This window comes from Mustela erminea, chromosome 6 (genome assembly GCF_009829155.1).
Source record: "Mustela erminea isolate mMusErm1 chromosome 6, mMusErm1.Pri, whole genome shotgun sequence".
Lineage (NCBI taxonomy): Eukaryota > Metazoa > Chordata > Mammalia > Carnivora > Mustelidae > Mustela > Mustela erminea.
The window spans coordinates 85,142,697-85,170,644 of record NC_045619.1 but is presented as its reverse complement, the minus strand read 5'-3'; the positions used below and the strand labels follow the sequence as shown (position 1 = coordinate 85,170,644).

The window sequence follows — 27,948 nt, the reverse complement described above, 5'->3', positions numbered from 1 at the left end:
CTTCAGGCCCAGCCATCCGGCCTCAAGAGGTCTTGGGTCAGGAGAGAGTGGACCAATGAGATAGGGCCAGATTCTGGATTCTGAATATAAGACCTAGGTCCTATCCTTGGAAGGGAAGGGAGGGAGAATCCCCTATCCACTCCATCAGCAAGTCCTTGTGGTTCTAGCTCCAAAAAATAATCAAAGCCACTATTTCTGTCCATCTCCCCTGCCCCCACAACCCAGCTAACCAGCGGGACCTACCTCTCACCTGGATTGCTACAAGGTAGCCTCTTATCTGATCTTCCTCTTTTACAATCCTTCCCCCAAAACAGCCAGAGGGATCATCTTAAAAATTAAGTCATATCACAGCAAGGATGCCTTCACTTGTTATCCTTTAAGAGCTTTCTAAAACATTAGAAAGAAAGGTCCAAATCCATAGCATGAACTACAAGGGCTAATATGATCTGGCCCTGATGACCTCTGTTCTCATCTCCTTCCCTCCTTTTCTTTTCCTTTTTTTTTTCTTTTATGATTTTATTTATTTATTTGACAGACAGAGATCACAAGTAGGCAGAGAGGCAGGCAGAGAGAGAGGAGGAAGCAGGCTCCCTGCTGAGCAGAAAGCCCCGATGCGGAGCTCGATGCGGACGGAGCTCGAGCCCAAGACCCTGAGATCATGACCTGAGCCGAAAGCAGAGGCTTAACCCTCTTAGCCACCCAGGCGCCCCACTTCCCTCTTTTTCTTGATCATCCTTCTCCAGCCGTACTGGGCTCCTTCCTGTTCCTCAAACTCACCAAAGTCATTTCTGCTTTGCAACTATCTTGTTCCCCCTTACTAGTTCATGATAACCAAGCTCTTTGCACGACTGACTGCCTATCAATTGTCAAATCTCAGCTCAACTGTCCTCTTCTTAGAAATTTCCATGGTAACTCTCATCTGGGATAGATACCATATGATATCTTGAAGTCTCCCATAGTCTACACACCTCTTATCAGAAAACACAGTCTTTCAGGGAAGACAAAATAGGTTATTACTCATTAAGTAAGATCACAGACCAGTAAATGAGGTGAGTACTTATGAAGCAGAGAGCTTATCATACACTGTCTGAGCCAGAAGGGCTGGCCTCCCCTCTGATACTAGCATCCACTGGCAATGTCCCCGTGACATGTGGTTGACACTTACACTGAAAGCACCACTAACTCCTGGACAGCTTTGGAATTGGGATTTTCCCTATTCTGAGCTGCGATATGATTCCCTGGAGCTACTAAACTTCTGTGCCCTTCCAAGGAGAGGTAAAACAAATAGGAACCCTCTTGAGAGGTCTGTTTGGTTTCTTATCCCCAGACTTTGCCTGTAGGCTTGTCCTCCCACCCCAAGCTTCCCTCCAGGGCAATCTCCTCTGCACTTACCCACCGGGATCCACAACTGCCTCCAGTAGTCCTGGTGGGATCTGGCTGACCCTGGCCTTCCTCAGGGCCTCTACCCTCTAGGAACCAGGCCCACGACCCTCCATCCGTTCCTGAGACATCAACCTCCCCGACTTGGGTACGCCAAACCTCTTGGCTGGAGCGAGTTCCACATCGTCTCTCTCCTTGTGTTGTGCCTAGCACAGAGCCCCACACAGAGTAGTTTCTCTAAAAATCGCTGGGCGCAGCAAACAATGCACAGTCGCCCCCAAACTAACAGATTCTTACATCCTGTGGGAATTCAGAAGCCGAAATAGAGTTCCCGGCCCAGCCCTACCCCAGACCCGCCCCTCGCCTATCCCGCCCCGTCTCGGCTTTCCCTTTAATCACTCTCTCCAAGCGAGTGATCTTTCTGGGACCCGGAATCCCTAACGCTTCCTCCTATGTTGTCCCAACTGGGAAAACCTTTAATTTCGATTATTAGCAAAACTGTGACTCAGTCCCCGCTGTGACCACGCCCCCTTCGTCACGTTCCCGGAGAGAACCGGAAGGGATCGTGCCGCCCCTAGTTCTCAGACCCGGAAGTAGATGTGACTCACGGAAGCCGGGTTTGGCCCTGCGGCTGCTGCTGTCGCCGCGGAGAAATTGTTGGAGCTGGCAGCCTAGGAATGGTGAGACTTCGCGGTTCGCTTCCGAGGGTTCTGAACAGAGTTTGGGCGAGATGGAGTTTTCCAGAGTGCTCCGGGGAAAGACCCCCCACAATGTTTGGGGCCCCGCCCCAGTAGCGCCCCGAAAATCTGCGCATGCGTGGGCCGGACCGGACCAGAATCTGGTCCGAGATGTTACGCATGCGCAAAGGTGGCAAGCCGAAGGTGGGGTGAGACTTGGCCTGGGAGTTACTCTCCCTCCCTCGCCACCAGCCCGTGGGGCTTAAACCACGGCTGCGAAAGCATCGGGGTGCACTCGGTGCTTTGCTTTTGAGTTGCAGGGCTGACTTCACCTCTGTCGTCCCGAGCTCTAAAAACAGACCTGCACTAATCCCCCACCTTGGGTGTGCACTCGGTGGAGAACGGGGGCGGAAGAAAATAGTGGGTGGAGACCTAGCCTCAGTCAGCCCGTGGAATCAGTTCCTTCACCTGCTCCCCAGGTGTCAAGATATCAGCGGTATTCTGCAGAGCGGAGCGATTCGACTAACGCACCTGGGGGCAGGGCGGGAAAGCTGTGCGGAGTGCCGCCCGGGTCTGAAGGGGCGGGGCCCGCAAGCGCCACGCCCCAGAGAGTCCCCAGTACCAGAGTTCTCCCGGGGTTAGGAGCAGGCGCCCCAGGGCGGTTGATAACTTAATCAGTTCCCAAACCGTGTTTTTTAGCTTCCACGCGGTACCACCCACTGAATCTTCAGCCAGAGCTGTGGGGGAGGGAGGGCGAAAAGAGCGAGATGGGCTAATCGGAGTTCTATCTCCGTTTCCCTGCTTTGGCTTGGGAGGGTAAGGGGGTGCTGCTGAACTGAGTGGGCAGCGACAATAAGAAGTGAACCAGTAATCCCTTGTTTCGTGTTGGTTTATAGTCGAGGCCCTTTACCTTGCAACTCTGAGTAGAATCATAGAGGTCCATGGACCCACTAACATGCTATGTGTACATTTTTTTGGAGGGCGTAGCTTTTATATTCTCAGAGATGCTGGTGACTCTTAGAAAGCTGTTGGTTTATCAGCATCATACTGGCGAAATAGAGCCTTGTGTCTCTTCTTGTGTCTTCCCTAGCTTGTGGGATCCTGGGGGAGCCTTTCCAGTATAAGGAGGTGAGGCTGGCCCGTTGGAAACCTGTGCCTCAGGGAGCCTCATTTCTCCTTTGCAGAATCTCCTCTCAGCCTCTAAGCTTACCTGGTCAGAATCCTTGGATGAGCCTGTGGGACCCTTCCTCCTAGCCCTGTGGTTTGGAACCAGTGGCTTTGGGACTGTAAGAGGATGGACAAAGGTAGTATGAGGCCAGGCCAGCTCCCCAAACGCTCAGGCGCCAAGCATCTGCTGATTCTACCCCGTGCCTGGCACGTATGTCTTTTCATCCTGGCTGGGCATTGCCACCTCCCCCTGGGCCAGCACCACCCACGTACCTCTCGGCAGAGGCCGCAGTTGACTGACTTGCTGTTGAGCTGCCGCTCTTTGGCCTGGCTGCATTTTGATGGCAGAGGGAGCAGTTATGCCCAGAGCCCGGTGTGTCGGCATCACCAGTCTGACCTGAGCACCATGTGCTGCACGACATGACACGTGGCACCGGGAGAACTGCCCAGCGAGGAAGGTCTGGGCCAGGTCTGAGCCCAGATGGGATCTGGATGGCCAAGGAACTCCCACCAGAAAACTTCAAATGTCAAGAAAGCAGGGGAAGGGTCAGGAGGGCTGGTAGAGGGTCGGGGGAAGAGGGGCAGAGGAGGGGTCCCGTGTTCGGAGGCTAAGGGCTCTGCTAGGCACTTAGGAGACCTGAGTTCACCGCTTCTTGTTTTCTAGATTCTCAGGGGCTGCTAGATTCATCTCTGATGGCATCAGGCACTGCCAGCCGCTCAGAGGATGAGGAGTCGCTGGCAGGGCAGAAGCGGGCTTCCTCTCAGGCCTTGGGCACCATCCCAAAACGGAGGAGCTCCTCCAGGTAGTAAGGGTTCAAAGGGCCAGGGTCTGGGCAAGGGCATTAGGTGCTGCGTGCCTTTACCTCTGTTGGGAATGGTTGCTTGAGCCCCTATGGGGCCTGGGTATTGGCAGAGCTTTGTGCTTTTCCTGCCAAGTCCCTCTCTGTGGGATGTGGGCAAGGGAGGGAGATCTTAGGTCTTTGACGTGAAATCTGTGGTGCGGTACCCTGTCATCTCAGCGGCAAGGAATAGAGCAGTTCTGTGCCCTGTCCAGGGCGCTAGAGCAGTTCGCACCCAGCCGGGACCCGCGCCGTTTCAGGGGCTGGGTGTGTGTGAATGGGTACAAGGGGAAGGGGCAAGGGGTGCTCAGAGGAGGACCCTCCACAGGTTCATCAAGAGGAAGAAGTTTGATGATGAGCTGGTGGAGAGCAGCTTGGCCAAGTCCTCTACCCGGGCAAAGGGGGCCAGTGGTGTGGAACCGGGCCGCTGTTCAGGGAGTGAACCTTCCTCCAGCGAGAAGAAGAAGGTGAGAGATTGTGAGATGCGGGGGCAGGAGAGCCAGATTTTGTGTTTCCCTATCACCTTTGCCAGCGGGCAGGAGCCATGCAGAGGAGACTTGGGAGAAAATCTGGTGGCCCCAGCCCCAACCTCAGCTGCCTCCCTTCTGGGAGCCCTCACTTCTCCCTATTCCCCCTTTCTTCCCGCACCCGCCCCCCCTACACACACACACACACACACACACACACTGTCAGTGCGTCCTGTATCACATTCTGTGTGGGAGGCATAGAGCATGCATCTATTCTGGGAGCAGACAGCCTGTTCCCAGCATTGCTGGGTGTAAAAATAACCCCCAGGTGGCATCGCTCTGGCCCTAGACACCGTACCAGGCAGAGTGGGTTCCTGGTATGCTCCCCGGCCGCCCTCCACTCTGGGGTTGAGGGTGCCACCAGCAAAGAGAAGACCCCATAAGCTCCATGTGGAAGTATTTCGGGCATGGAGGGAGCTAGAAGGCTGAGCTCCTGCCTGTGGTGCTTATGGTCGGGTGGGACTGGGGCTGCCATGCACGGTACAGGAAGCTCAAGGCCTGAAGCCCGAGCTGCCCCGATGCTGGCTTTGAGCTCGTTCTCTTCCCGTTCCCTGCCCAGGTGTCCAAGGCCCCTAGCACTCCTGTGCCGCCCAGCCCAGCCCCAGCCCCTGGGCTCACCAAGCGTGTGAAGAAGAGCAAACAGCCACTTCAGGTGACCAAGGATTTGGGCCGCTGGAAGCCTGCGGACGATCTCCTGCTCATCAACGCTGTGCTACAGGTAGTGCTTCCCACCGTGGGTTGCACGGTCGACCCTCTTTCCCCCAGCCTGCAGTCCCCAGGCCCCACATTAGCCCAGCAGCACCCTAGGGGTGGCAAGTGAAGGGTTCTTGCCAGCTCTCAGGCTGAGGCGAACCCATCTGGGGCATTGCAGACCAATGACCTGACATCGGTCCACCTGGGCGTGAAGTTCAGCTGCCGCTTCACCCTTCGGGAGGTCCAGGAGCGCTGGTACGCCCTGCTCTACGATCCTGTCATCTCCAAGTGAGTGAGGCTGGCTCCAGCAGCAGGGAGGTACAGGGAGCACCAGAATTTGGCAATTGGAACAGACAGAATTATATAAGGGCCCAAGGGAGGGGTCCAGGAGGCAGGGCTCTTGGGACCTTGCATCCTCTGGGATGATATTGAAACCAGCCAGGCTTGGGAGGGAAACTTCTTCCTGCTGCCGACCCTACTGGTCCTGGCTTGATGCCAGCAGCAAGGGGATCTGGAAGCTGAAAAAGCAGCATGGTAGAAAACACCACAATGAACACAAGGAGCCCTGGTTCCACCACTGTGTGCATTGTGGTTTAGGGCAGGTCACTTCCCAACCTTTCCACACTGACCTCCCATAATTTCTTTTTCCATAAAAGGGAACTGGAACAAAAGAACACAAAGGCCCTTAAAAGTCTTAAGTTCCAAGTAAACCCGGATGCCCATGTAGCGCGCGCTCTTTCTCCTCACCCACTTTGCTTATTGTTATCAGAGTTGCTCGGGTCCTTAGCACCCATCTTCTGCTCCACCATCCCTGTACCCCTTAAGCTGTAGCCTGGGCCCTGATAGGCCAGGAAGTGGACGGGGCTCAGTTTTGGGAAGAGGATGTGCTGGGCAGTGGGTGGCAGCTTTGGCCATGTAAAGAGGAAGGTCTTGGGGCAGGAGCAGCAGCTGGGGCAGGAGCAGCAGCCCTCATCTGGCCTCTGGGGGCTGTGCCTTTGAGTCTCTTCAAGGGGTAAACACGGGAAACTCGGTTGACTGAGTAGCCTGGGTTATGCTCTCAGTAAACCCATGAAGCCCCAGGTGCTGTGCTAAGCCTTGGGCTCTTCCTGTTGAGGGCCTGGCCTCTAGTTCTGGATATCAAAGGTCTCCAGGAACCCCAGATTGCTTGACACCCGCCCTTCACCCTGCCCTCTTTCTTACCCCCGCACTCCTTAGGCTGGCCTGCCAAGCCATGAGACAGCTGCACCCAGAAGCCATTGCTGCCATCCAGAGCAAGGCCTTGTTTAGCAAGGCTGAGGAACAGCTGCTGAGCAAAGTGGGATCGGTGAGGCTGAGGGGTAGGGTGGAGGCCTGGCCACGGGGGAAACTACTGATATGGGAGGCCCCATTGCCTGAGAACTTTCCCTGCTGGTGCTTGTGTACCTGCGGGGGCTTTTGTGGTTGGGGTCTCAGAAAGAGAGTCAACACTGGCTCCCTCTTCTGGCTCCTGATGGGGACCAGGGGTGTGGTTGGCAGACACAAGAATGAGAAAACCTAGGTGCTGAGAACAGGCTCTTACCCTCCAGACCAGTCAGCCCACCTTGGAGACGTTCCAGGACCTGCTGCACAGACACCCTGATGCCTTCTACCTGGCCCGTACGGCCAAGGCTCTGCAGGCCCACTGGCAGCTCATGAAGCAGTATTACCTGCTGGAGGACCAGACAGGTAACTGGCTCCGGGAGCTGACAGGGTGGGTGAATGAGCCGGTCTGGGCACAGCTGCTCGCAGGTGCCCAGAAACAGATCCCTTAGTGGCCACTGGTGTCTTGCACCTCTCTTTGCAGCAGAACCACTGCCTTCCAGAAGGAAGGAAAGTGGTTAGAATGATATTCAGGAGCATGGTAAGGGTATCTTTCCCTGGATCAGGATTCCAAGTGGCAGAGTTGTATCCCACTTCTTGTTTTGTCATTTTTGACATAGTTTACATTACGTAAATAATGTATTTTTCATGAGTGACATTGAAACATGAGTAAAATGTGAAAGTTCCCTTCTTGGCTTACCCTGTCTCATTTTCCTCCCTAGAGATGCTATTGTCCTAGAGATGGTACTTTTTCTAAGTCTTTCTGCCTCTTCCCTCTGTGCACATTCCTTCTTTTTTCCTCTTGCTGCTTTGGAGCCATTCAGAAATCCCCACTGGGCCTTCATATCCAGGCCCTCTGCCTTCCTCCTCTCCCATGGGCCCAAAGGCCCTCTGCTTCCCCTCCCTCACCCGCAGGCTCTCACTCCGAATGACAGGTACTGGCAAGGTTAGCTGACTAAACTGCAGGCTATTCATCAGTTCTGCTTGGGCCCTGGGGTCAGCCTTTCATTGTACGTCATGGTACAGACACTCTCTGCTCTCACTTCTGGACAGTATTGCCCATCAGCGTCTTCTCCAGAGTTGTTCACACTGTTCTGGAAACTAGGCTGTGCCTGTGCCCTCCACCTACTCCCAGGGTCCTACTGCTTCCGGTTATTAAGAGATACTCCTGCAGGAGTATTTTAGGAAATCTTGTCAGGGAGAGCTGTGTCTTCTCTTCCTGAGGATCTCTGCATTTAGTGGGCATCTCTCTTTATTCCTGCAACTTTCATATCTCTGCTTCTGCCTCAGGCTCAGGTGTCATTGAATTCCTACAGAGATTGGACACTGGGTAAATTCTATTTTTGCTGCTAGAGCTAACTTCTTTGAAAGTTAATTTGTGTAACTTTGGGATTTAATTTTTCTCTTCATGAGTCTTGGCTGTGGGGATTTGATTTCTCCTTGGCTGGCTAGTGCTGGGAGGTCCTGAGAACAGGGCTATGCGCTGCTTAGCTCTCGAGTCGGCTGACTTTAGGTTAGTGGGATTGTAGGCCACTGTGGCGGGGGGCGGGGGGGAGGGGAGCCGGTGGGGGTGAACACCCCAGTCCCTTGTCTCCCACATGGTCTGACCTCAGGGAGTTGGGGGGGGGCTGGAGAATTTGTGGCTCCTGTGTAGCCCCCCCTCGCTTCCCTGGTGGGCAGCGATGACTCCCCCTACCCCCGGGTTTGACAAACTCCTCAACCAGCAGTATCCTGGCCACTAGGTTGCTGCCACTGAATGACACACAGTCATGGAAGCAGCTGGCAGTAGTTGTCAGAGTTTGAGGCCGCGGTCCCTTTGTAGTTTGATCAGAGAAAAACCTGAAAAACTTTTATGAAACTATTCTCAGTATATGTGATGGACTCTTAATATTCTATTCCGTTTCACATTTTTGCAAAAAATGAGAACTTATCTTGTGACCCGTAAGACGTCCTGGCAGCAGTTTGAAAGTGCCCTGCAGGGGGCGTGGCGGCTCTTCTGGCACCTCTGTGGAGTTGGGGGAGCAAGCTGTACCCCTGCCTCCAGCCCAGTGTGGCAGCCCGGGGAGCGGTGATGTGGTAGAGGAACAGTTTGGATTTGGAATCAGGAGAGCAGAGCTTGAATCCTGGGTCTGTCCTAAACCCAAGTCCCGTCACGAGCCCTCGTTATGGAGGCCTCTTGTCACCTGTGCAGGGGAGCTAACAGCAGCGCCTTCCCCCCTTTGTTCATGCCTATGGGAGAGCCTTTGCGCTCTGAAAAACCCACCCAGGAGGTCAACTTTAATTCTCTTTTCTTTCTAGAACCACCTCTGCCCTTAGTTCATGTCAGGAATCCTTTGTGCCAAGCTAGCTGGCGGCCTAATCTGGCTTGTGCTCTGTTACCTGTTGCTCTCCCTGCAGAACGGTCTCCACAGGCTCCGCCTTCCCAGTTGGTCCCCTTAGTTTAGTCATTGTCCACAGCATAATGTGAAGGAGGAGCAGCGGCGCTGACCTTCTCTCCGTGCTTTGTTCAGTGCAGCCGCTGCCCAAGGGGGACCAAGTGCTCAACTTTTCCGATGCAGAGGACCTGATTGATGACAGTAAGCTCAAGTGAGTGGCTGGGGCCCCAAGCAGGGTATAGAGTGGGGTGTCTCCCAGGGACAGAGCACTCCGGGCTACCTGGCCCTGCCTCCTGCCTGCAGAGAACTGAGGCCAGCCCACACTGAGCTTGTTGCTTGGTCTTGCTGAGCTGCCCTGTCCCTGCCCCACCCTAGGGGGTGGAGGTTAGTCCAAGGCCAGAGCAGCCTCCTGAGTTCCTCAGCTGAGGGACTGAGGGCTCCCAAATGAACTGAGTAGCCCCTACTGGTAATGGCAGGTGAGCCGGAGATGGATCCTGATTTGTCCTTCTCCTCCCACAGGGACATGCGAGATGAGGTCCTAGAACATGGTGAGTGTACCCCGGGGGGGAACAGTTAGGGGATAGAAGCTCATGCCGGCACAGAGGACCAGTACAGGGTGCTGTTGGCCGCAGAGTGTCCCTCCTTTCCGCCCCCCTCACCCCAGAACTAACCGTGGCTGACCGGCGCCAGAAGCGAGAGATCCGCCAGCTGGAGCAGGAGCTGCATAAGTGGCAGGTGCTGGTTGACAGCATCACAGGTGAGGAAGCCGGGGCCAGCAGGGCTGTGCCTCTGCTCTCTCCGCTCCTGTGGCCCCATCCTGAGCCCCTGTGCTTCTGGGGTGGGGACCCCCCTCCTTTCCCCGGCCCCTGGATCCTTGCCCTCTGCCCCGTGTCCCTGAGGGGTGGGCTCTGCCTGATTCAGTGCCTTCCTCCGTCACAGGCATGAGCTCTCCGGACTTCGACAGCCAGACACTGGCGGTGCTGCGGGGCCGGATGGTGCGGTACCTGATGCGTTCTCGGGAGGTAAGGCGGCCCAGCCCATCAACTCCCCTCCCGCAGGCGGCTCCCCTCCCGAAAGCAGCCCTCCGCCGCCAGCCCTGCGCCCACTGACCTTTCCGTGTCTGGTCCCTGATGTTTCATCTTTCCCTTGGCTTGTGTAGACCCATTCCTCAGGTCCCAGCCCTCACCTGCCCCATTTCCGCAGATCACCCTGGGCAGAGCCACCAAGGATAACCAGATTGACGTGGACCTGTCTCTGGAGGGGCCGGCCTGGAAGATCTCCAGGAAGCAAGGTACTGGCAGGAAGCGATGCGAGGATGTCCCTCCCAGCCTCACGCCACGCTCTGGCCCTGTGGCTTGGTCTCCCTGGGAACCGTCCTGGAGCAGCTGGGGCAGAGCAGCTGGCATTTCAGGATCTCCAGCTTGAGAGTCAAGGGTGCCTGTAGGCCCTCTTCTGGCCTTCCCTGTCTCCTCATCTGCCTTCATGTCTCCATCCCCACAGGTGTCATCAAGCTGAAAAATAACGGTGACTTCTTCATTGCCAATGAGGGCCGGCGGCCCATCTACATCGATGGACGGCCTGTGCTGTGTGGCTCCAAATGGCGCCTCAGCAACAACTCCGTGGTGGAGGTGAGCTGGGAGGGAGGCGGAGGGAGGTGGAGGGGACGGGATGAGAGCAGGGGCATGGGGAGCCGTGAGGGGGGCCTGGCCCCCAATCCCACCTGTCCTCAAGCCACTCTTCTCTCCTGCCCATAGATTGCCAGCCTGAGATTCGTCTTCCTCATCAACCAGGACCTCATTGCCCTTATTCGGGCCGAGGCTGCCAAGATCACACCACAGTGAGGAGTGGTGGCAGAACCCATGTGCTCTCTCTGGCCTCAGTTTCCCCTGCCATTCCAGCCCCTTGGAGCTGGGCACTCAGGCTCCTGGAAAAACCATAGTGGGCAGGAGGAGACCCAACTGCTGGCCCATTGATCGGAGCCTCTGTGGGAAAGTAGGGCTGATCCTTGGGAAGCCCCTCGAGGCTGGGAACCTCCGGCTTCCTTGGAGCCAGAGCCCCTCCCCTTCTCTCTCTGCAGGCCACCATTCTCTTCCCCTCAGATTCCCACCTTTGTCCCTTTGTCTCCAGCTGATTAGCTCCAGACTTTTCCTTTATTATTTTTCTTTTGTAAATAAAAAGCACCAAGTTCCAAAGTAGCTCTTTTTATTTTATTATTATTTTTTTTTAATATAAAAAATGGGACTGGTGAGGCAGGGACACATGCAAGGGATGGATAACCAAATCCCTCTCTGGCCTCAGGCCTCTGTCTCCCATCCTGCAGAGGGAAACAGGAGTAGGCTGAGGAGGGGCCCAGAGAGTCCCAGCCTGGGGCCTGCCCCTTAGGCTCCAGCCCACTGAAAGTCGGGCTGGGCCCTGAGCCAGTGGGCAGCACAGAGTCCAGGGGTGGCTGCCACCCTCCCTCTGCCCCGAGGCCAGGCAGGGCAGTAGATGGCAGCATGTCTGGCAACACTGAGTTCTTGGGCCAGCAGTCAGACCCCTGTGCCCTCTTCTTGGGTCCACTGGACTGTGCCAGAGCCATGACAGCCGATAAGCACCATCTCCAGGCTATGGGGTTCCCAAGGCAAGGCCAGGCCCCCGGACCCTGGCGGGGGCTCTCCAGTGCTAGCAGCCTCGGCCTGGTGCGTGGGCTCTGGGGGCCCAGTCCTAGCCCCTTCCTCAGCAGGTGGGGAGCCAGGGGTGCTAGGCTCGGGGCAGAGTTCTCCTGAGCCCGGGGGCTCTGAGTCAGAGGTGGAGGTCCAGAAAGCTGTGGCCCGAGGCCAAGGGGAGCTCTGAGATGCCGGGGGGCCCCAGGGCCAGGCAGCCACAAGGGGCGGGGGCCCTGGGCGAGGGTGAGGCCAGGTCCCGCTCAAGACAGAGCCAGCTGGGGGCTGCAGGCAGTAGGAGGATGTCCCAGTGTCCACACACAGAGGCTGCAAGAGCCCAGAGGCACTGGACAGGCATGGCCCCTCTCCCGACGCCCGAGGGCAAGGGCCCTCCCCATGGGGCACCAGGACCTGCTGCACAGCCTGGCGAAGGGACTGCAGGCCCTCCCGCATCTGCAGCACCTGCTCAGACAGCTCTGTCACCTTTGGGGGTTGAGGGAGGAAGAAAGCACATACAGTTAAAGGAGATTGGCCCTCCCACAGCCTGCAGTGCCCACCCCTCTCCAATCCTGCCCCCAGCTCGCCCCTCACCCACCGCCTGCCGCAGCTTATCCAGCGTGTCTGTGTTCCTTGCCTCACCGGGTCCCAGGGGGACAGCGAGCAGGCCATTCTCTGCAAACAGGAGGACGGGGTTACTAGCCGGCGCTGGGAGGAGGAGATGGTATGGGGTCCAGGCCTCGGCCCCAGTTAGCACAGACCTCACTGGCCTGGCCTTCCAGCCTTGCCCCAGTTGGGGAATTCTGCCCAAACTGCCAGGGGACGCAGGGCATACTGCCCTGCGCTTCCCCCAACAGGAAGCTGCTCTTGGTGCCTGTCCAGCCACACGACCACTCCGGGGAGCTCATTCCCTGGTCCACTCTCAGGGCTGCAACGCCTGGCTGGGGGCCACTTCCACAACCCTGCTTCCCCCACAGCCCTCTGTCCTCCCCAGGGTCCCAGCAGCAGCATCTGATTCAACACACACATCCACCGTATTACAGGCTGGAAGCTGGGCAAGAACCAAGATCCCGCTGCCGGAGAGCCGACCGCTGGGATCCAAATCCCGTCTCCGTCCACCTTCCGACAGCAAGGTGCGGGTCTTCACCCCCAAACTGTCCCTGCCAACCATGTAGATTGAGAAGGGCAAGAGGGCAAGAAGTCTGGACCCTGCTGCCTTCTTAGAGGTTCACAGGGCCAAGAGGCAGCCCTGCCGACCTCCCCCTGCCCCCTCTGGGACCCGGTCCCCAGTACCTGGCCCCGGGGAGGGGCTACTGCTGCACTCTGGACCCGACTGCCCCACACGGAAGGAGAACTTGGGCTGGTCAGAGCCACAGCCGTCCTCAATGCCATCTACTACCCTGCGGACACAGGGGCCAGGGCAACAGATCAGTCCACAGGCAGCCACTGCAGGGCCCAGCGGCCACACACACATGCTGCAGGAGCCTGGCGCTCAGGGCCTGGGACAGGTAACATAGTTGGGCCCTTTCCCTAGGGGCTTGCAGTTTCACTAGGGATTTAAACTTGAGCAAGTGACACAGCGGGAACTCTAGGCAATGAATGGCCAGGCACCAAATGGTGGGGTGAGGGGTCACAGGAAGGTGGGGCCCAAGACTGTTTCCTGGAGGAGGCAGGGATGGGTTAGGATAGAAGGATGGGCACCTGAGGGAGGAATGTGTCCGATCGGGGCCCCAGCCCCATCCCCACCATCTCTGCCAGAGTACATCGGCCCAGGGCCTGCTTACCTGGGGCTCAGATCCGGGGGCATGTTCCATGGCACAGAGGGCAGCTGCAGACCCTCTAAGCTTCGAGGGTGGACAGAGGGGCCAGCCTCAGCCTGTGAAGCCCCTGCCCTGCCCGGCCGTCCTCTGCCCCGCAGCCTGGGCCGGGGCGCCGTTCGACGCGGGGACAGCAGCTTAGCCGCTGAGGAGGAGGAAGTGCAGCCAGGGGACAGCAAGGGGCTGGAAGGCTCATCAGCCGGGGCTGGGGAGACTGTGGGGCCCTGCTCCCCGTCCGTCTCTTTCTCCTCCAGCGTGGACATAAGGGTGTTGTCGCCACTCAGGGAGCTGGTGTCTGCCTGCGGATTGTGGGGGACAGGGAAACGGTATGGATAGCCCCTCCTGTGCCCCCCTCACCTGCCCCACCCCAACCTCATCTCTCTATAAGGAACCATCTTTGTTAAGCTGGATGCCTGCTATCTCCCACCCGCAGAGGCTCAGAGGCTCAGGTGTGTATGTGTGTTGGGGGGTGGGGGACAGCTTTTCTGCCACCACGAAGCCACCGAGCCTTGAAGGAATTTGCTGCCCAGCCAAGTGTGGATACACCACATATCGACTCAGTCCCTCAGACTCACCTACCTATCCAGGAGAACACCATGCTAAAGACAAGTTTGGAATTAGTGGATAGAAGCCAGGAAAATTCAAAGCCCCTCAGAGCAGTTCTCCCTCATGGGGAAGAAGCAGGGGAGCCACAGGGCTCTTCAGAGGCAGCCTGGAGGACTAGTGCCTGGCCCTACCCAGGCGTCCCATCCTTCATGTGTGGCCCTCAGTCTCTACCGCTGAAGACTTCACTGTGGACCAGGCCAGGCCGTCTCAGATGGGCCAGGGAGAGCACAGCAGGGCTGGGAGCTAAAGGACAGTGTGGGTGTGAAGGGACAGGAGATGGGAGTGTAGACCCACACACACACAAAGTGTAGGGGTGGTAGCACCAGGCCGGATGTCGCCGCCTCAGGCCCCTGATGCCCCAGCCCCTTGCACACATTCCCAGCACCCTCACCTCTGCAGGGCCTCCACCGGCACCCAGGTTGTAGCTGAGCTCCCCTCGGAGGCCCCGGCTGAAGCGTGGGGCAAACTCGGGGTACAGTGCAAGGCTCTCGTGCAGCCCAGCAAGCTGTAGACACTGTAGGACGCAGTAGGTCAGCCCCTTTACATCAGCATTGGCCTTGACCACCTGCTCCCGCCGAGGCAGCTCGCAGCCAATCAGATCACCCTTCCCTGGAAAGTGGAAGCACAGGTCAGCGAGCCCTGCCCCTCAGTCTGTGGACATGGGAGTCGAGCAGAGGCAGCTGAGCTTTCCCTGCGAGTTCAGTGGGGCCTTGAGAGCCAGCAGAGAGGAGCAGAGGGGCTCAGGCCCCAGCAGACCCATACTGCCTGCCTCCGGCTCCTCAGTGAAATGCACGGACACCCCGGGACTCAATGCACATCTGGGATCAAAGCCACCATGCTGGACCCATTTGAATTTTAGCCCTGAGACAACTGGGCAGTCACCAGTTCTCATGGTTCCCCAGTTGTCCATAGCTCCGAAACCCTTACAAATGTTAAGCCAATCACTCCTAGGCCCCATCTCTACCTACGGAATCATAGTACCTATAGGAGACCCCACAGTCTGACACTTCGAGCCTCACAGGTGATTCAGGTGGGGCTTGTCCAGAAACCCGGAGGTTAGGGCCCTGTGGGGCATAGTGATATCCAACAGCCGCATGACTTCATCTCCTGGAGCCCTGGTGCTTGCAGGACAGATTTTGTGTTGAACTGAGTCGTGGTGCTTTCTGGATCTTACCAGAAGGTGTCAATGGAGGGTTTTCCCACCAGCCAGCTGAGGCTGCCACCTGGCTGACAGCATTGTAAAGTGGCATCAGAGTCTGCGTCCTAATCTCAGAGATGTTAAATTGTAGGGGGAAAATGTGCATCTTAGAATCAATGAACGAGGGTGTCTCCAATAAGGGACACGTGAAGATTCATGAGGTAAAGTGCCTGACCCAGAGACAAGCAATCAAAGCTCATTTCCTTCCTCACCCTCTGGACTAGAGTTCCCTGTAGATGACTCCCAGCTGGTGCGCTGTGGGCGCTGCAGCAGCGCTCACCACCCTCACAACACAGCTCAGTCCACAGTCAGAGTTCACAAGACTGGAAAGCCTTTCCTCACGGATCATGGCCACCAACCCCCACCCACCCCCACCCCCACCCCCAGCCACGGGCTGCCTCCTGCCGCCAACATAACTGAGCTTAGCTGCCTCTTGTAAATGTTCGTGGACTTTTGCTCGGACTTAAGTGTAGAAGGCACTGCTGTTAGATCATATTTTGGGTTGGGGCCATCCTTCTGGTTCCTTCTGAGAGCTGTTTGGATCTTAGTGTGCTCCTCTGATGAATGAGCGCTCTCTCCTCGTGTGTGTCATCTGGAAATAGGAGAAGTGTGTATTTTTGGTCTTCATCCAAAAGGTGAGACAGAATCGAAAAACATGACAGGACCGATGACAGAGCTCCATGCCACTGGTCTTAGACCAGAGCCCGCTCTCCAGGCTGGCCTCCTGGCTGGGACCTCTAGCTCAGCTCTCCAGCCCCCTCGGGTCTTCCTGGCGTGGGCCCCCAGTCTGCCTCTCTTCTCTTGCCTCCTGCCCCGACAGCCAACTGTGTGTGCCTAGCTGTCAGTCCATACACGGAGGTCAGGGCGAAAGTAGACACTGCTCAAGGCACCATGAGCCTCCGTGGCCGCAACAGGTGAGAAGCTGTCCCCCACCCCGCCCCGCCCAAAGTTCAGATAAGGAGGCAGGTGGGGGTGGTCTGAAGGCAGAGCAGGAAACCAGCGGGTGGGGAACCAGGCTTTCACCAGAGTGTCCAGACCCATCAAGTCCACAGCTGAAAGTTCATCTGGAACATATGGACAGGGACAGGATGGATCCAAAGGGGCAAAATCCTGGTGCCAGGTACACAGGCAGTGAGGCAAAGGCCTGGGAGACAGGTGGTGGACACTCTCGGGACTCTGTCTTCATAGTGAACAGGATTCTTCTGCAACCTGGAGCCTGGCATCCATGAAGAGCCACTCTTGCAGGAAGAACGCCAGCTCCCAGCCTCACTGCTGCCTCAGCTCTGAGTTGAAAACCATCTGTTTAATAATCTGGTCGACAGTCTTGACCAGTCTGCGATTGTCAAAATCTGTTTGCCCTTCTGAATCTCTCCAGTTCTCCATCACTTCTTAAGGCCTGCCAGCCCTGTGTGAGTGGCCGCAATTTCACCTGCTCAGAGTCCTGGCATAAGAGGCATCTAGGTCCAGAAGCCAAAGTCACAAAAGACTCAAAGTGAAAGGTGGGACAGCCTCTGGCCTCTCTTACCTCTAAGACCGTCTTGAGGGTATTTTTCCTGTCAGAAGATCACCCTCCTCAAGACAGAGAGGAGGAACACCCAGTAGCTACTGGGTGTCTGGTCTTAATTCTCCAGGTGAGTGACGAACTTCAGGCCCCCCGGGACTCAGCCATCTCCACAGTGAGTCTCTGAGCCCTTGGCTGAGGATTCACCTCCCTTTCATCCCCCAGGAGAGGTCCTCCAGGACCCAAGCAGATGAGAGAGTTCCCACCTGCTGGGGCCACTGCTGGGAGCCCATGCAGCCCTGTCTCCCAAGCATTGCGTATTCCTTTCTAGAGCCTTGAGTGTGCATCCTGCCACCCTGAAATCATGCCCTTTCTTTGGGACACAGCTCTCCCTCGAGCAAAGCACCTGAGAGCACAGTGAATGAAGCCTGAGGTTGATGGCCTAGGTTCTAATTCCTCCTGCCCATTCATAAACCTCTCCAAGCCTCCCACTCCTTCCACACAAAACAGGCACAACACCAGTGCCTCTGCCATGGGTTTTGTGAGGTCTGTATGTGCCGAAGCACCCAAGGGCCAGGTCAGCTGTGAGACTCAGTATCAGCACTGTTTGGATGTCCATTCCACAACTGCGACCTCTAATTCCTTGTCCAGGGACTTGACGCATCTCGGCCTCCTTTTGCCACGAAGGAAGTACACAGGCAGAGCCTGAGCCCTGCTGTCATGCATTGGAGCCCTGGGCCTGCTCTGTGACAGGCCCTCTGGCCTGAGCTGGTGCACGAGCCACCAGGAGAGCGCTCACGGCCCCCTCGCAGTAGTCACTTTCACCAGCGCTGCTGTCCCCCTTGAGGGGGAAATGCTGATACCCACTCGGGGAGCCTTGCACACCTGCAGGCTAATTTCCTCCTCCTTGTGTTGCCACCTGGTGGTCACTGGGTCTGCTATGCGCTCTGCCTGGGGCTCCGGGGCTCCGAGGCTCCTCCCGACCCCATCCCCCGCTGTCTCTCGAGACGTTCCTCGGGTGGCCTTGCCTGCGTCCTCTTTCCGTGTTTCTGCTGAGGGGCCCCCTGGTCCCACCCGCCTCCCACAAAGGCCTGCTTCCCCTCCTGCCCACACACACCTAGGATTGCCAGCACAGTGCCGCCCTTGAGCACCTCCATGGAGCCGGAGCAGACAAAGTAGAGGGCCTGGAGAGCGTCCCCTTGGTGGATGAGGTACTCGCCGGGCGTGCAGAAGGCGGGCCTCAGGGCCAGGGACAGTGCTCGCAGGCAGCCACGGCTCGCTGCCTCAAACAGGGGCAGCTGCAGAACCTCCTTGTGCAGGTGCATGGCGATGTCTGCCCGGAGCTCGTCGGGGAGGCTCTGCAGCAGCTGGGGGGTAGGGGACGTGGGGAGGTCAGTGGTGGCAGAATGGACCGCAAGCCTTGGGAGCAAAGCGAAGCCTTGGGAGCAAAGCGGGAAGGATCTGAGGCTTCACAAAGGGGACAATCAGTGAGAGGGACTGTCTCTGCCTTTTTCCCAATCACTTCAACCCGGGGCCAGCTGCTCTGCTTTCCTCCTGCAGGCCTCCAGCTGGAGGTCCGTGAGCAGAGCCTGCGGGCCTAACAAGGGTGCAGAAAGGCCTCCAAGTCTTCTTGAGAGCCCTCTGCCCCAGACTACGGTCCCCCCAGTGGAGCACGGAAGCCAGAATTCCGCATTCCTTGCCCCCCAGCCCACTGCTGGGGGTTTGAGGCCAAGCACGCACTCCTCCAGGGAGCCAAGTCCGGAAAGGCCCCGCCCAGAGACCCGCGCGCGCACCTCGGTGGTGTCGATGCCGTTGTTCACAGCCCAGGTGGCCTGGAAGTACTCGAGCATGCGCTGCTTGAGCGGCTTGGGGATGCGGTGGATGCGGATGTAGTCGCGCAGGTCACGGGTGCGGCTGTGGTACAGAAAGCGGCGGGCGTACATGCGCTGGATGATGGCCGTCACGTTCCCAAACACCACCGCGTGCATCAGGGCTGGGGAGGGCGGCGAGACGGGGTCACTCCGGGCCGGCCTGACGCCGCGCTGGGCGCATGGGTCCTCTGTCCCCGCCCCCACAGGTGCCTGGGTCGGGCACGGAGTCCTGCAGCCACGTGGGCTCCCCTGGCCCTAGTTCTGTGTTTCTCCAGCCGCGTCCCCCAAAGCACAAGAAACTCTAGGAAGGACTTTGGGCTCTTGGGGCAGGCGGGGAGCCAGGCCTGCCTGGGGCCAGAGGGGAGCGGGCCTCACCGCCAATGAGCATGGTGCAGATGGAGAAGATCTTCTCCGTGTCTGTGTTGGCGGACACATTGCCAAAGCCCACGCTGGTTAGGCTGCTGAGCGCGAAGTAGAGGGAGGTGATGTAGGCGCTTCGAAGAGAGGGGCCGCCCAGGAGCTCCAGTCCAGTCCCATTGGCCTCCCCGCTGATGCTGCTACAGTTGTCACTGCGGCCCGAGCTGTTCCCCGCAGCTGGGCTCTGGCCCACTAGGTAGTAGGGCGTCTCCAGGCGGCGGGCCAGCTCCTGCAGCCAGCCTGGGGGTAGGGATGGGTGGACCTAAGCGGGGTGCAAGGCCTACCCTGTAGGCCCAGGTGTGCCCACTGTTGCCCCCTCCGGCCACTGTGGGGGACACGTGGATGCAGATCCACCCCCCAGGTTTCTCTGCCACTTGCCTCCACTGCTGTCCAGCACAACCCAGTCTACACCCCTGCCCCCCACCAGGACAAGCACAGGAGGACGAGGCTATCCTCTCCCCAGCTGGGGTCTGGTGGTGCCAAGCAAGGAGCACCAGCCCCTCTTCCCTGTGGCTGCCACAACTCCCAGGAAGCAGGCTCAGCTGGAGGCTGCCTCCTCTACCCTATACCCCCAGACTCCTCCTGCTCTCTCTCAGCTCACCTGCTCTGAAAGCCGCCTCACCCTCACCTATCCTCACAACCACACAGACCACGCAGCCCCACGTACGCGTTCTCAGGCATGCTGACGTGGACTCGTGCATATGCACTATTAAGGCCACAGTCAGGCTCCGCCCAGGCAAGAGGATGAGGACACACACGTGTGAGCACACTCACAGGTGCACAGCCGCAGCCACTCATACGGAAAAAGCCTGCGCACACTTGGGAGAGAGACAAGGGCACACAGGGGCTGACACTCAGACACCTGGGTAGGAGAGGCGACCACAAGCACACAGGTGAGCACACTCAAAGGCCACAGGGAGGCAGGCCCCTGGACATTCACTGAGGCTCTTGAGCACATGTGTGGACACGGGCCAGCCTGGGACACTGGCAGAAGCTGGACACTGCTCCAGTCTCCATCAACCCCACGTTCTCTGTCTGGCCTAGGCAGGAAGTGGGCCTGTGTACTGGGTCTCTCAGGAGCTTTGGCTACTCCAAGTGACTCGGGAGCCTAGCTGGAATGTTGTGGGAGTTGTCGGGTATTGGACAGGGATTCCTGGGGTCCACGGGGGCCTCAGGGGTCCTGGCAGAGCTGGGAGTCAGAGGAGCAAGGGAGGGAGGGCAGATCTAGAGCAGAGACACGGAGGGCAAGTGCAGAGGAGGCTAGGGAGCTCGCCTCTGCCTCTCTGTGTGCACTCAGCCCCTTCCTCCTGGACATACTCAGCCTCCCTGAACCACAATCTCCCTAACCCCTTACACACGCTGCTCCCGGAGATTGCCACATCTCCCCCTCATGCTGGGAGCCGTTCATTCAGCAGTTGCACAGACATGGGCCTCCTGCACAACACCCGCAGGCCACGTGCTGGGGCTCAAGCCAACACGCTGTGGGTTAGGGCCAGAGGCTTTCCTGAAAGAGGTGCTACTGGTGTTTGGTCTCAGCGGATGGGTAGTGTTTTGAATCAAAGAAGCTGAGAAAAGGTTGTTCCTGATCTAGGGAAAGGCCATAGTGGGTCAATGCTAGAGATGGAGACAAGTGCAAGCAAATAGCTGGAAATTAGCTAGAACGTGGGGTCTGCACTGGGGGTGTCAAATTCTTGCCTAAGGAATTTGGGAAGATATGTTAAGGCCTGAGCCAAGGTGAGGACTCGCCCTCCTGCTCAAAACTCCTCAGCTGCTATTCAGTTGGGCCTCTGACCTGAAGCCAGTTGTCAGGTAAGGAGGGTGGGGGTCAAGGGTGAGAAGCAGAAGGATGAGGGAAGGCGGCTGGGGGGGCCTGTCCTCTGTTCTGGCTCTGGGGCCCCGGCAGCTGCCGGAGCTGGTGATGTGGGCAGGCTGCTCTGGAGGCTGGTGGAGGAACGCCCTGAGTGATCTCCCTCAGTATCTCGCACCATCTTTTGAAAATTGGGCCCACTGCTACTGGGCTGATGGGAATTGGAGGAAGGGTGTCTGTGTCTACACCATGCCCACAGGAGCCCCAGAACCAAGGCAGGGAAGCCAGACAAGGCACCTCCCACCAAAGCTGGACCAGGAGGGGGCGCCACTCCCCCCCTCCAGACATCCCTTCTGAGGCTGGGCTCTGGGAGGTCCCGGGTGTGGCTCTGACCCATCTGGGGAGTCCTTTCTCTGCAGAAAGGAGGAGCGGATGATGTGAAGGACTTGGAAACTCCCCTAATGTGAGCTAGAACCAGCCCATAATAGGATGAAATTACTTGAAAGCTTGGGGTCAAGGGTGCTAGATTTAACAGGCAAAACAGCCTGCCTCCCACTTGCCCGTGTTCTTCACGGTGAGATCCAAGCCCCTCCTGGAGCCAAAGATACTCTTCATGTCAGCTGAGCGCCCCCTGTCAGGGTGTCAGAACAAAGGAGCCATTTGATGCATGACTCGGAGCATCTGGGTCCCGTGTGGGAGTGAACTGACCCAGGGACTGGGTGTCTGAGCCCACCTCGGGATCAGGGTTATCTACCTTCCAGCCCACTGACTGTGTTTGCTGGGTGGCCGTCTGACCCCCGGAGCCGCCTCCACCACAGCCTCCCTCTGGGAAGGGCAGGTGCCAAGGAGCCGACACTGCCTGGAGTATCCCAGTTCCATGTGCTCGGCAACTAGAACTTTGGGGAATACCCGCGTGGGCCTCTGGGCCACGCACCAGTCTCCATGGGTTTGGCAGTGGAGAGAGGGTTTGCAGGAGCCTCCTCGTCCCTGGGAACCGATCAGAGCACGTTTCTAAGGCCCACCTGCCCTCCTGCTGATCCCACCAAGGAGCAGATGGCCAGGCCAGGTGAGCCCCTGGCCTGTTGCCCACTGACTAGAACAGGCACTACAGGCCAGTTCCTGGGAAGCCACCAGAAGGCTGGAGAGCATGGGAGGAAGGAGGTGTGTTCGGTTTGGGGGCCTCAGGGTATGAAGAATTAGAACAGGTGGGCACGAAATGGTTTGGAGTTAGGGGAAGGAGAGAAGTTGAGATGGTGTTGTGGCGCCCGTGGGATCACACAGCACGAGGTGAGGGGAAGAGACAGGCCGGCCCAAAGGAGACTGGTGAGGGCCGTGTTACTCAGGGCGGAGAGGCAGAGCGGTTCAAAGGAGTGTGGTCAGCAGGGTTGGGTGCCACAGGACACCAAGGAGATTTGGCCCCAGAAGGTCCCCGTGACCTGCCAGCTGTCATTCTGGGTGGAGAGGTGGGGGTGGGAGCCTTGCTGGCAGAAGTGAAGATGTGAGTGGGAGGTGAAGAGGGGGAGGAGTGGAAATGGAGGTGAAGTGAAGGAGAGTGAAGGCACCCGCCCGCGCAGAGAAAGGCTGCACTTTAGGCCTGGGGGAGGGAGGAGCCGCAGCTGAGAGAGCCGGGGCAAGAGGTGACTGGAGTGGGGAAGGGCTCGGCAGGCCAGGTACTTGGGGAGATTTCGAGAGGGCGATGGGATGGCACCAAGCCTCAGAGATACCCAGGAGGGCAGCGGCTCCCTGCAAATCTTCTCCTGAGAGGGGTGTGGTTCTCGGCTGAGCAAGGGCCTGGAGAAGGTAACAAAAGCTAAGGCCACAAGGAGGTCGTGACGGGTGAAGAGGACTCCCCTGGGCAGCCCATGGAGCTCTCACAGCTGTGCCTGACTGCTAAAGAGCAGGCCTGCCTCAGAGTGGTGGCTCTGTCACACTCCTCCATGCACACACACATGCCAGCACCCACATTCTCCTCACACACACACACACCCACTTGCCCAAACCCCCCAAATACCCTTGCCGAGGCCGACTTGCACGCACATCCCTGACTCCTCATGTCAGCTCAGAAACACACACCGGGACTCCCGTTTCCCTGATACACACACACACACACACACACACACACACACACACACGTAGACACGCTCCTCTGGCACACACAGGGACACTCGCCCCCGCCCTCCAGGAGCCTCCAGTACCAATCTCTGGCAGCTCTGAGGCACTGCTCTCGATCTCCCGCTGGCCGATGTAGAACCAGACGCAGGCCACCCAGTGGGCGAGCAGAGCGAACACGGCCATGAGCAGGGTGAGCACCACGGCGCTGTACTGGGAGTAGCGGTCTAGCCGCGGGAGCAGCCGCAGCAGCCGCAGCAGCCGCACGGTCTTCAGCAGGTGGGCCCCAAAGTACTGGGGATGGGGAGAGACAGGGAGGTCATCCTGGGCCCAGGGCCTACCCACCCGGTCCCAAAGCCACACCCAGCCCGTCTGCACTGACCACATTGACCTTGAAGGCATGTAGCAGGTCGAAGGGCCAGCGCAGCGATGACATCCAGCAGGAACCAGGTGGTGACGTTAGTGGAGGCAGATGGGACTTTGGGGCAAACACCACCTGGCCCGACTTGGACACGAACGTGGTACGGAAGTTCAGCACGATGTCTGCAGGAAGTCCGGGTGGGACTCAGCGCCAGGTTCCAGAGGACACCCTGCTTCCTGGGCTCCTGCTCAGTATCTGACAGTGGCCTGGGCCCCCGACCATCTTACTTTGCACAGAACTCTAAAGGGTGGACACTGTGTGCATCTTTGATGGAGGGAAAAACTGAGGCACGAAGAGGCAACGATTGGCTCAGGGTCCCATAACCCATTAGCAGTAGAGGCATGTTTGGAATCTAGGTTTGCTTTCAAAGCCCACAGGTCACAAACAGGGGGGCGGCATGGGGGACATTTGTCAGCAGGCACGGAAGTCACACAGACTTTCCCCATCAGACCCTGAGGGGTGCCCGGCACAGGGTAGGGTGGGAGGCACAGGGCACACGTACCAAGAATGAAGAGGACCTCCACAGCCAGATCACAGATGCTGGGGGCACTGCGGGCGGCACTGGGCTCCCGGGCTGTGCTCACACACACGCTGTAGGGCACGGTGACAGCCACGTAGAGGGTCGCAAGCAGGATGAAGCCGTCCCAAGTGGCCCTCAGTGCCCCACAGTGCAGCAGGATGAAAGGCGACTTTCGGATGGCGGCTACTTTGTACTCGGGCAAGTTTGGCTTCTCCCCGAATACCCCCTGAGTGCGGCAGGGCAGGTCAGGCCAGAAGGACAGGAAATTGGCAGAGGCTGAGTTTGGATGGGGTGTGGGGCAGGCATGAACCTCCTTTCTCTCCCTGCATACTCAAAGCTACCCGACACAGGCATTAGAGTCCCCATGTTACAGATCAGAACACTGAGGATCAGAGAGGCCCACTGACTTAGCTGAGGTCACACCACTGCTTGGGAGAGGAGCCAATATTGATCTTGGCCCTGAGGAGCAGGCCAAGATTTTATCTTTGATGGATCAGATATCTGACATTCCTTCCCTCCCTCTGTCCCCACCTCCAAAGTGCTGTTGGGGCCTGGGTCGTCCCCTGGACATCCTCTCTCTGGTGGGCTTAGTTCCTCTCCTCCATCTCCTCAGCTTGCCCCTACCCTGCCCCCCAAACACACACCCGTGTGCACAATCCACCTTATTGAGCTTGTGCTTGCCCTTGGGCTGTTTCTGCAGGTGCCCGGATAGGTGGTAGAGCACAGCTCGGCTTCGCCGCCGGTTGGCATTGAAGCCTTTGGCTCTTCCCCGGCCATATCGGCGCCGGCCACCACCTGCGAAAGAGGAACCCATGAGGCTGATGGGGGGAGTGCCTGCACACCCCAGCCAGGGTCTTGAGTGTAGGACACCAGTTGCTGGCCCACGAGCTGGACTGACTCAGGGACCAGTTAGTCTGTTAAGAGCTGGAGGGCTCCAGCTTCCTCATCTCAAGGGGCACTCGCCAGTGCCAGCAATGGGCAGTCCTGTGGGTGCTTCTAGACATGGCTCCCCATGCCTGCTTCCAGCAGAAGGAGGTCTGGATCAAGGAACAGGCAGGAGAGGATCTCCATAGGGAAAGGCCTGAGAAAAGGAGTATGGAGGTGCATCCCAGGGCTGGGTGGGGGAGTGGGGAATGGACAGTACCCCCGGCATCCCCAGGGGTAAAGCCAGCTTCTGATGACAGCTTTCTGAGCTGGTCAAAGGCCTCCATCAGCTCTTGGGCTCCCAGTCAGGTCAGTGGGAGGGAGAGGAACCAGGTGGGTCTGTGCTCAGCCTCACTAATTGGTCAGGAAATGGTACTTCACCGGCACTAGGGGCATCTGCTTGCTTTTAATTTCTTAGTAAAGTGGACTTTAAATCTCCAACTTTGTCTCAAGGCGTCTGTTTGGAAACAAGCTTTCCATACCTGGGCATGTGGAAATGAGAGCAGCACAGGCCTCTCACCCAGCAAAGGAGTTAATGAATGCAAGAGGGTGGGGGGACCCACGAATGCAAGCTGAGTGCGAACACCCCTGCCCAGGCCTGAGGTATCCAATATACCAGCCAGCTGTGGCTACTAAATCAGCAGCCCCACAGGCACCCACCTCTCTCCTTCCAGTTGTCAGGACCCCCTCGGTTCTTGGTGTCGCTGATATCCTTGTGAGAGACCAGGAAGAGGGCCACCTCCCCTTTCTCATTCTTTATGGGTATGACATCCAGGAGACACCAGAACGGGAGCCCTGGGCACAAAGACAGACTCAGCCCAGCTCCTATTCGCCACCTTGCCCGAGGTGACAGAGGTCCTACTGCCAGCCCTGGCCAAGACACAGGCAGGATCAGGGCTTTCCTGGGAGGGGAGGGGCAAGCCTGGCTCCATTCAGGGCAGGGCTTGACGGACAGGGTCGGGGAAGGCAAGGGAGAGCAGAGATGGCCATCAGACATATGTGCTCATAGCTCTGTCCTGCTGAGACGGGGACATTTTTCTGCTCGGGTGAAAAACCAAAGATTGGAAATTGAGGAGAGGCTGAGGTGAGGAAGAGAGAAGCCAGGTGCTGTGGATGGGGTGGAGAAGGAAGCGGGGTAAGTGGAAGATGGGGCGAGATGGGGAGATGGAGATGATGGGGATGGAACACTGGGACAGTAGATGGAGTGGGTGCCAGGCTGGGTGAGACCTCCAGAGTGAGGCGGGCTGGCCAGGCGGGCCCTCACCGCTCTTCCGGTACAGGATCAGCTCAGCCTTGAACTCCTTGTGCTCATCCAGGGCCTTGCGGATCTGTTGGCGGACAAGCTCACTGGTGTCTGGCCCATAGAGGAAGGAGCAGGCGCAGCCCCGCTGCATGACCTCGGCCCGGGAGAAACCCGTGAGGTCGCAGAAGCCATCAGAGCAGTAGACCACGGGGAAGAGCCCCGTCACCTGGGCGTTGCCCAGCACGAAGTTACTGTCTGCAAGAGAGCACCTCTCAGAGGAAGCATGCTGTGAAGGGGCCCAGGGATTGCCAACCCCCTTTCCTAAATGCCTGCAACCAAAGGGTGGGTGTCACAAAGCCCAAGACCCGTGTGTGTGTGTGTGTGTGTGTGTGTGTGTGTGTGTGTGTCCAGGGGTTAGGGCAGGCACTGTTTATAAACAGGAGTCAGTGTGTCACTTACGGACAGATACCACTCCTAGCAGTGGAATCAACGCATGTGAACACAGTGTTGGTGAATGAAGCCCTGTGTGGGAACTGTGTCCTCTGCACTGTGTCCTGAGCAGCTTGGGGTAAGGCTAGGATTGGGGATGTCCAAGGGGGTACTGCACAACCAGCTCTAGGCAGCCTCAGCCCTACTCCTACCTCTGCCAGGTTCACTCACCAGCTAGGTACCCAGGGTGGCTATGGGGCTCCTCTCACGGGGACTCACCTGGATGGGAGGCAGTCCAGGCCACCACCCATTCTGCTCTCCCTGTTTGAGTCCCAGCTGCTGGACCTGGCTCAGGAATTAGTGAGTGTGATCGAGAATGGGGGTGTAAGGATGGTAGCTGAACAGCACAGCCTGGAGCCAGGAACGTATTGGGAGTGGGGTGGCACTGAATCAGCAGGCTGCGGGAGCCAAGAGCAGGGCAAAGCAGATGGAGAAGCCAGTGTGTGTGTGTGTGTTGTGTGTGTGCGTGCGCGCACACGCGTGTGTAGGGGGGTGCTCCAGTGATGGGTTCCCACCCCCTATAAGGAACTGCAAGACCGTGGAGGATGATAGGCAGAGAGCTGGTAAGCCCCACTGGGTGTGAGTGTGAAGGAGGAGAAGGGAGGGGGTTTGCATCACTTTCCCTGTGTTCAGAGCCCTGGGAACCCAGGATCCAGAAGCTCTGGTCACCTACTGCAAACTTCCGCAGTCTTGGTAGGAGTATCCAAACCTAGCTTTTTGGGTCTAGAGGGGCTCTGCAGGTTTAGGCTGAGGAGTTTAGGCGGTGAGGTGAGCTTGGACTAACAGTGCGATCCTAATCCCACCTACTCTACCTCCTTTGCAAACCTCTTTTCTAAATCGGGCTTTGAACCCTCTGGGTTCCCCTGAGCACCGCTCCTCTGCCTCACCCCCCACTGGCCACTTCCATGGTAGTAGGTAGGACAGCGCCAGACACAGGGATGGGGTGAGTTAGACTGACTAGGTCGGGGTGCGCGCCCTCGCCAACAAATGGCATCCTGGGCCCTAACCCGGAGGACCTTTTGGCCGTTTTGCCCAACCTGGGCAGACTGCACCCTGAACCTTTGAGAAACGGCGTCTGGAAGGAGATGGTGGTCCAGGCTGAAAGCCGGCGTTGGGGAGGGAAGGTGAGAACAGAGAGGGCACCAAGCCGAGATGCCGGGGTGCGGGACCTGCGGGAACCCTGGCAGGAATTGGCTTCCCTGGGAGCCAGTGGGGCGGAGGTCAGACTCACGCGTGCCGTCGAAGCGCGTGGCGATGGTGTCCAGGAAGGTGTTCTGCGGCGCCAGGAGTCCCCGCATGGCCGGCATCTTAGGCGGCCGTAGCCGCCCGCCCCATCCCTCCGGGGCGCGGGGGCTCAGCACCGGGGGAGGGCGCCCAGCTCGGCCGCCCT

At 58.1% G+C, this 27,948-nt stretch overlaps 2 protein-coding genes across 6 annotated transcripts; one reads left to right on the top strand and one right to left on the bottom strand.

Moving 5' to 3' along the window:
* Positions 1–1,897: 1,897 nt before the first annotated feature.
* MCRS1 (microspherule protein 1) lies at positions 1,898–11,191 on the top strand. Of its 5 annotated transcripts, none has more exons than XM_032348108.1 (15): positions 1,949–2,060; positions 3,242–3,361; positions 3,889–4,027; positions 4,392–4,530; positions 5,150–5,308; positions 5,462–5,571; positions 6,499–6,607; positions 6,849–6,987; positions 9,132–9,207; positions 9,516–9,544; positions 9,661–9,753; positions 9,936–10,018; positions 10,200–10,287; positions 10,497–10,624; positions 10,751–11,191. In XM_032348108.1, the coding sequence occupies exons 2-15, from the start codon at positions 3,352–3,354 to the stop codon at positions 10,835–10,837; spliced, it is 1,389 nt and encodes a 462-aa protein (XP_032203999.1). In that variant the 5' UTR covers positions 1,949–2,060; positions 3,242–3,351; the 3' UTR covers positions 10,838–11,191. The 5 variants fall into 5 exon arrangements, with proteins under 5 accessions (XP_032204000.1, XP_032203999.1, XP_032203997.1 ...); XM_032348106.1 differs by having other exon boundaries at positions 3,242–3,693; XM_032348107.1 differs by having other exon boundaries at positions 3,242–3,770.
* Positions 11,182–27,897, bottom strand: KCNH3 (potassium voltage-gated channel subfamily H member 3). The gene is given in 18 exon segments (XM_032348102.1): positions 11,182–12,121; positions 12,234–12,310; positions 12,929–13,035; positions 13,420–13,751; positions 14,450–14,667; positions 17,875–18,124; positions 18,551–18,750; positions 19,004–19,285; positions 23,048–23,255; positions 23,344–23,379; positions 23,381–23,422; positions 23,424–23,435; positions 23,437–23,504; positions 23,885–24,128; positions 24,564–24,697; positions 25,487–25,621; positions 26,091–26,324; positions 27,790–27,897. Coding segments are annotated over 18 exon segments (3,252 nt in total). The 5' UTR covers positions 27,866–27,897; the 3' UTR covers positions 11,182–11,524.
* Between the last annotated feature and the right edge of the window lie 51 nt (positions 27,898–27,948).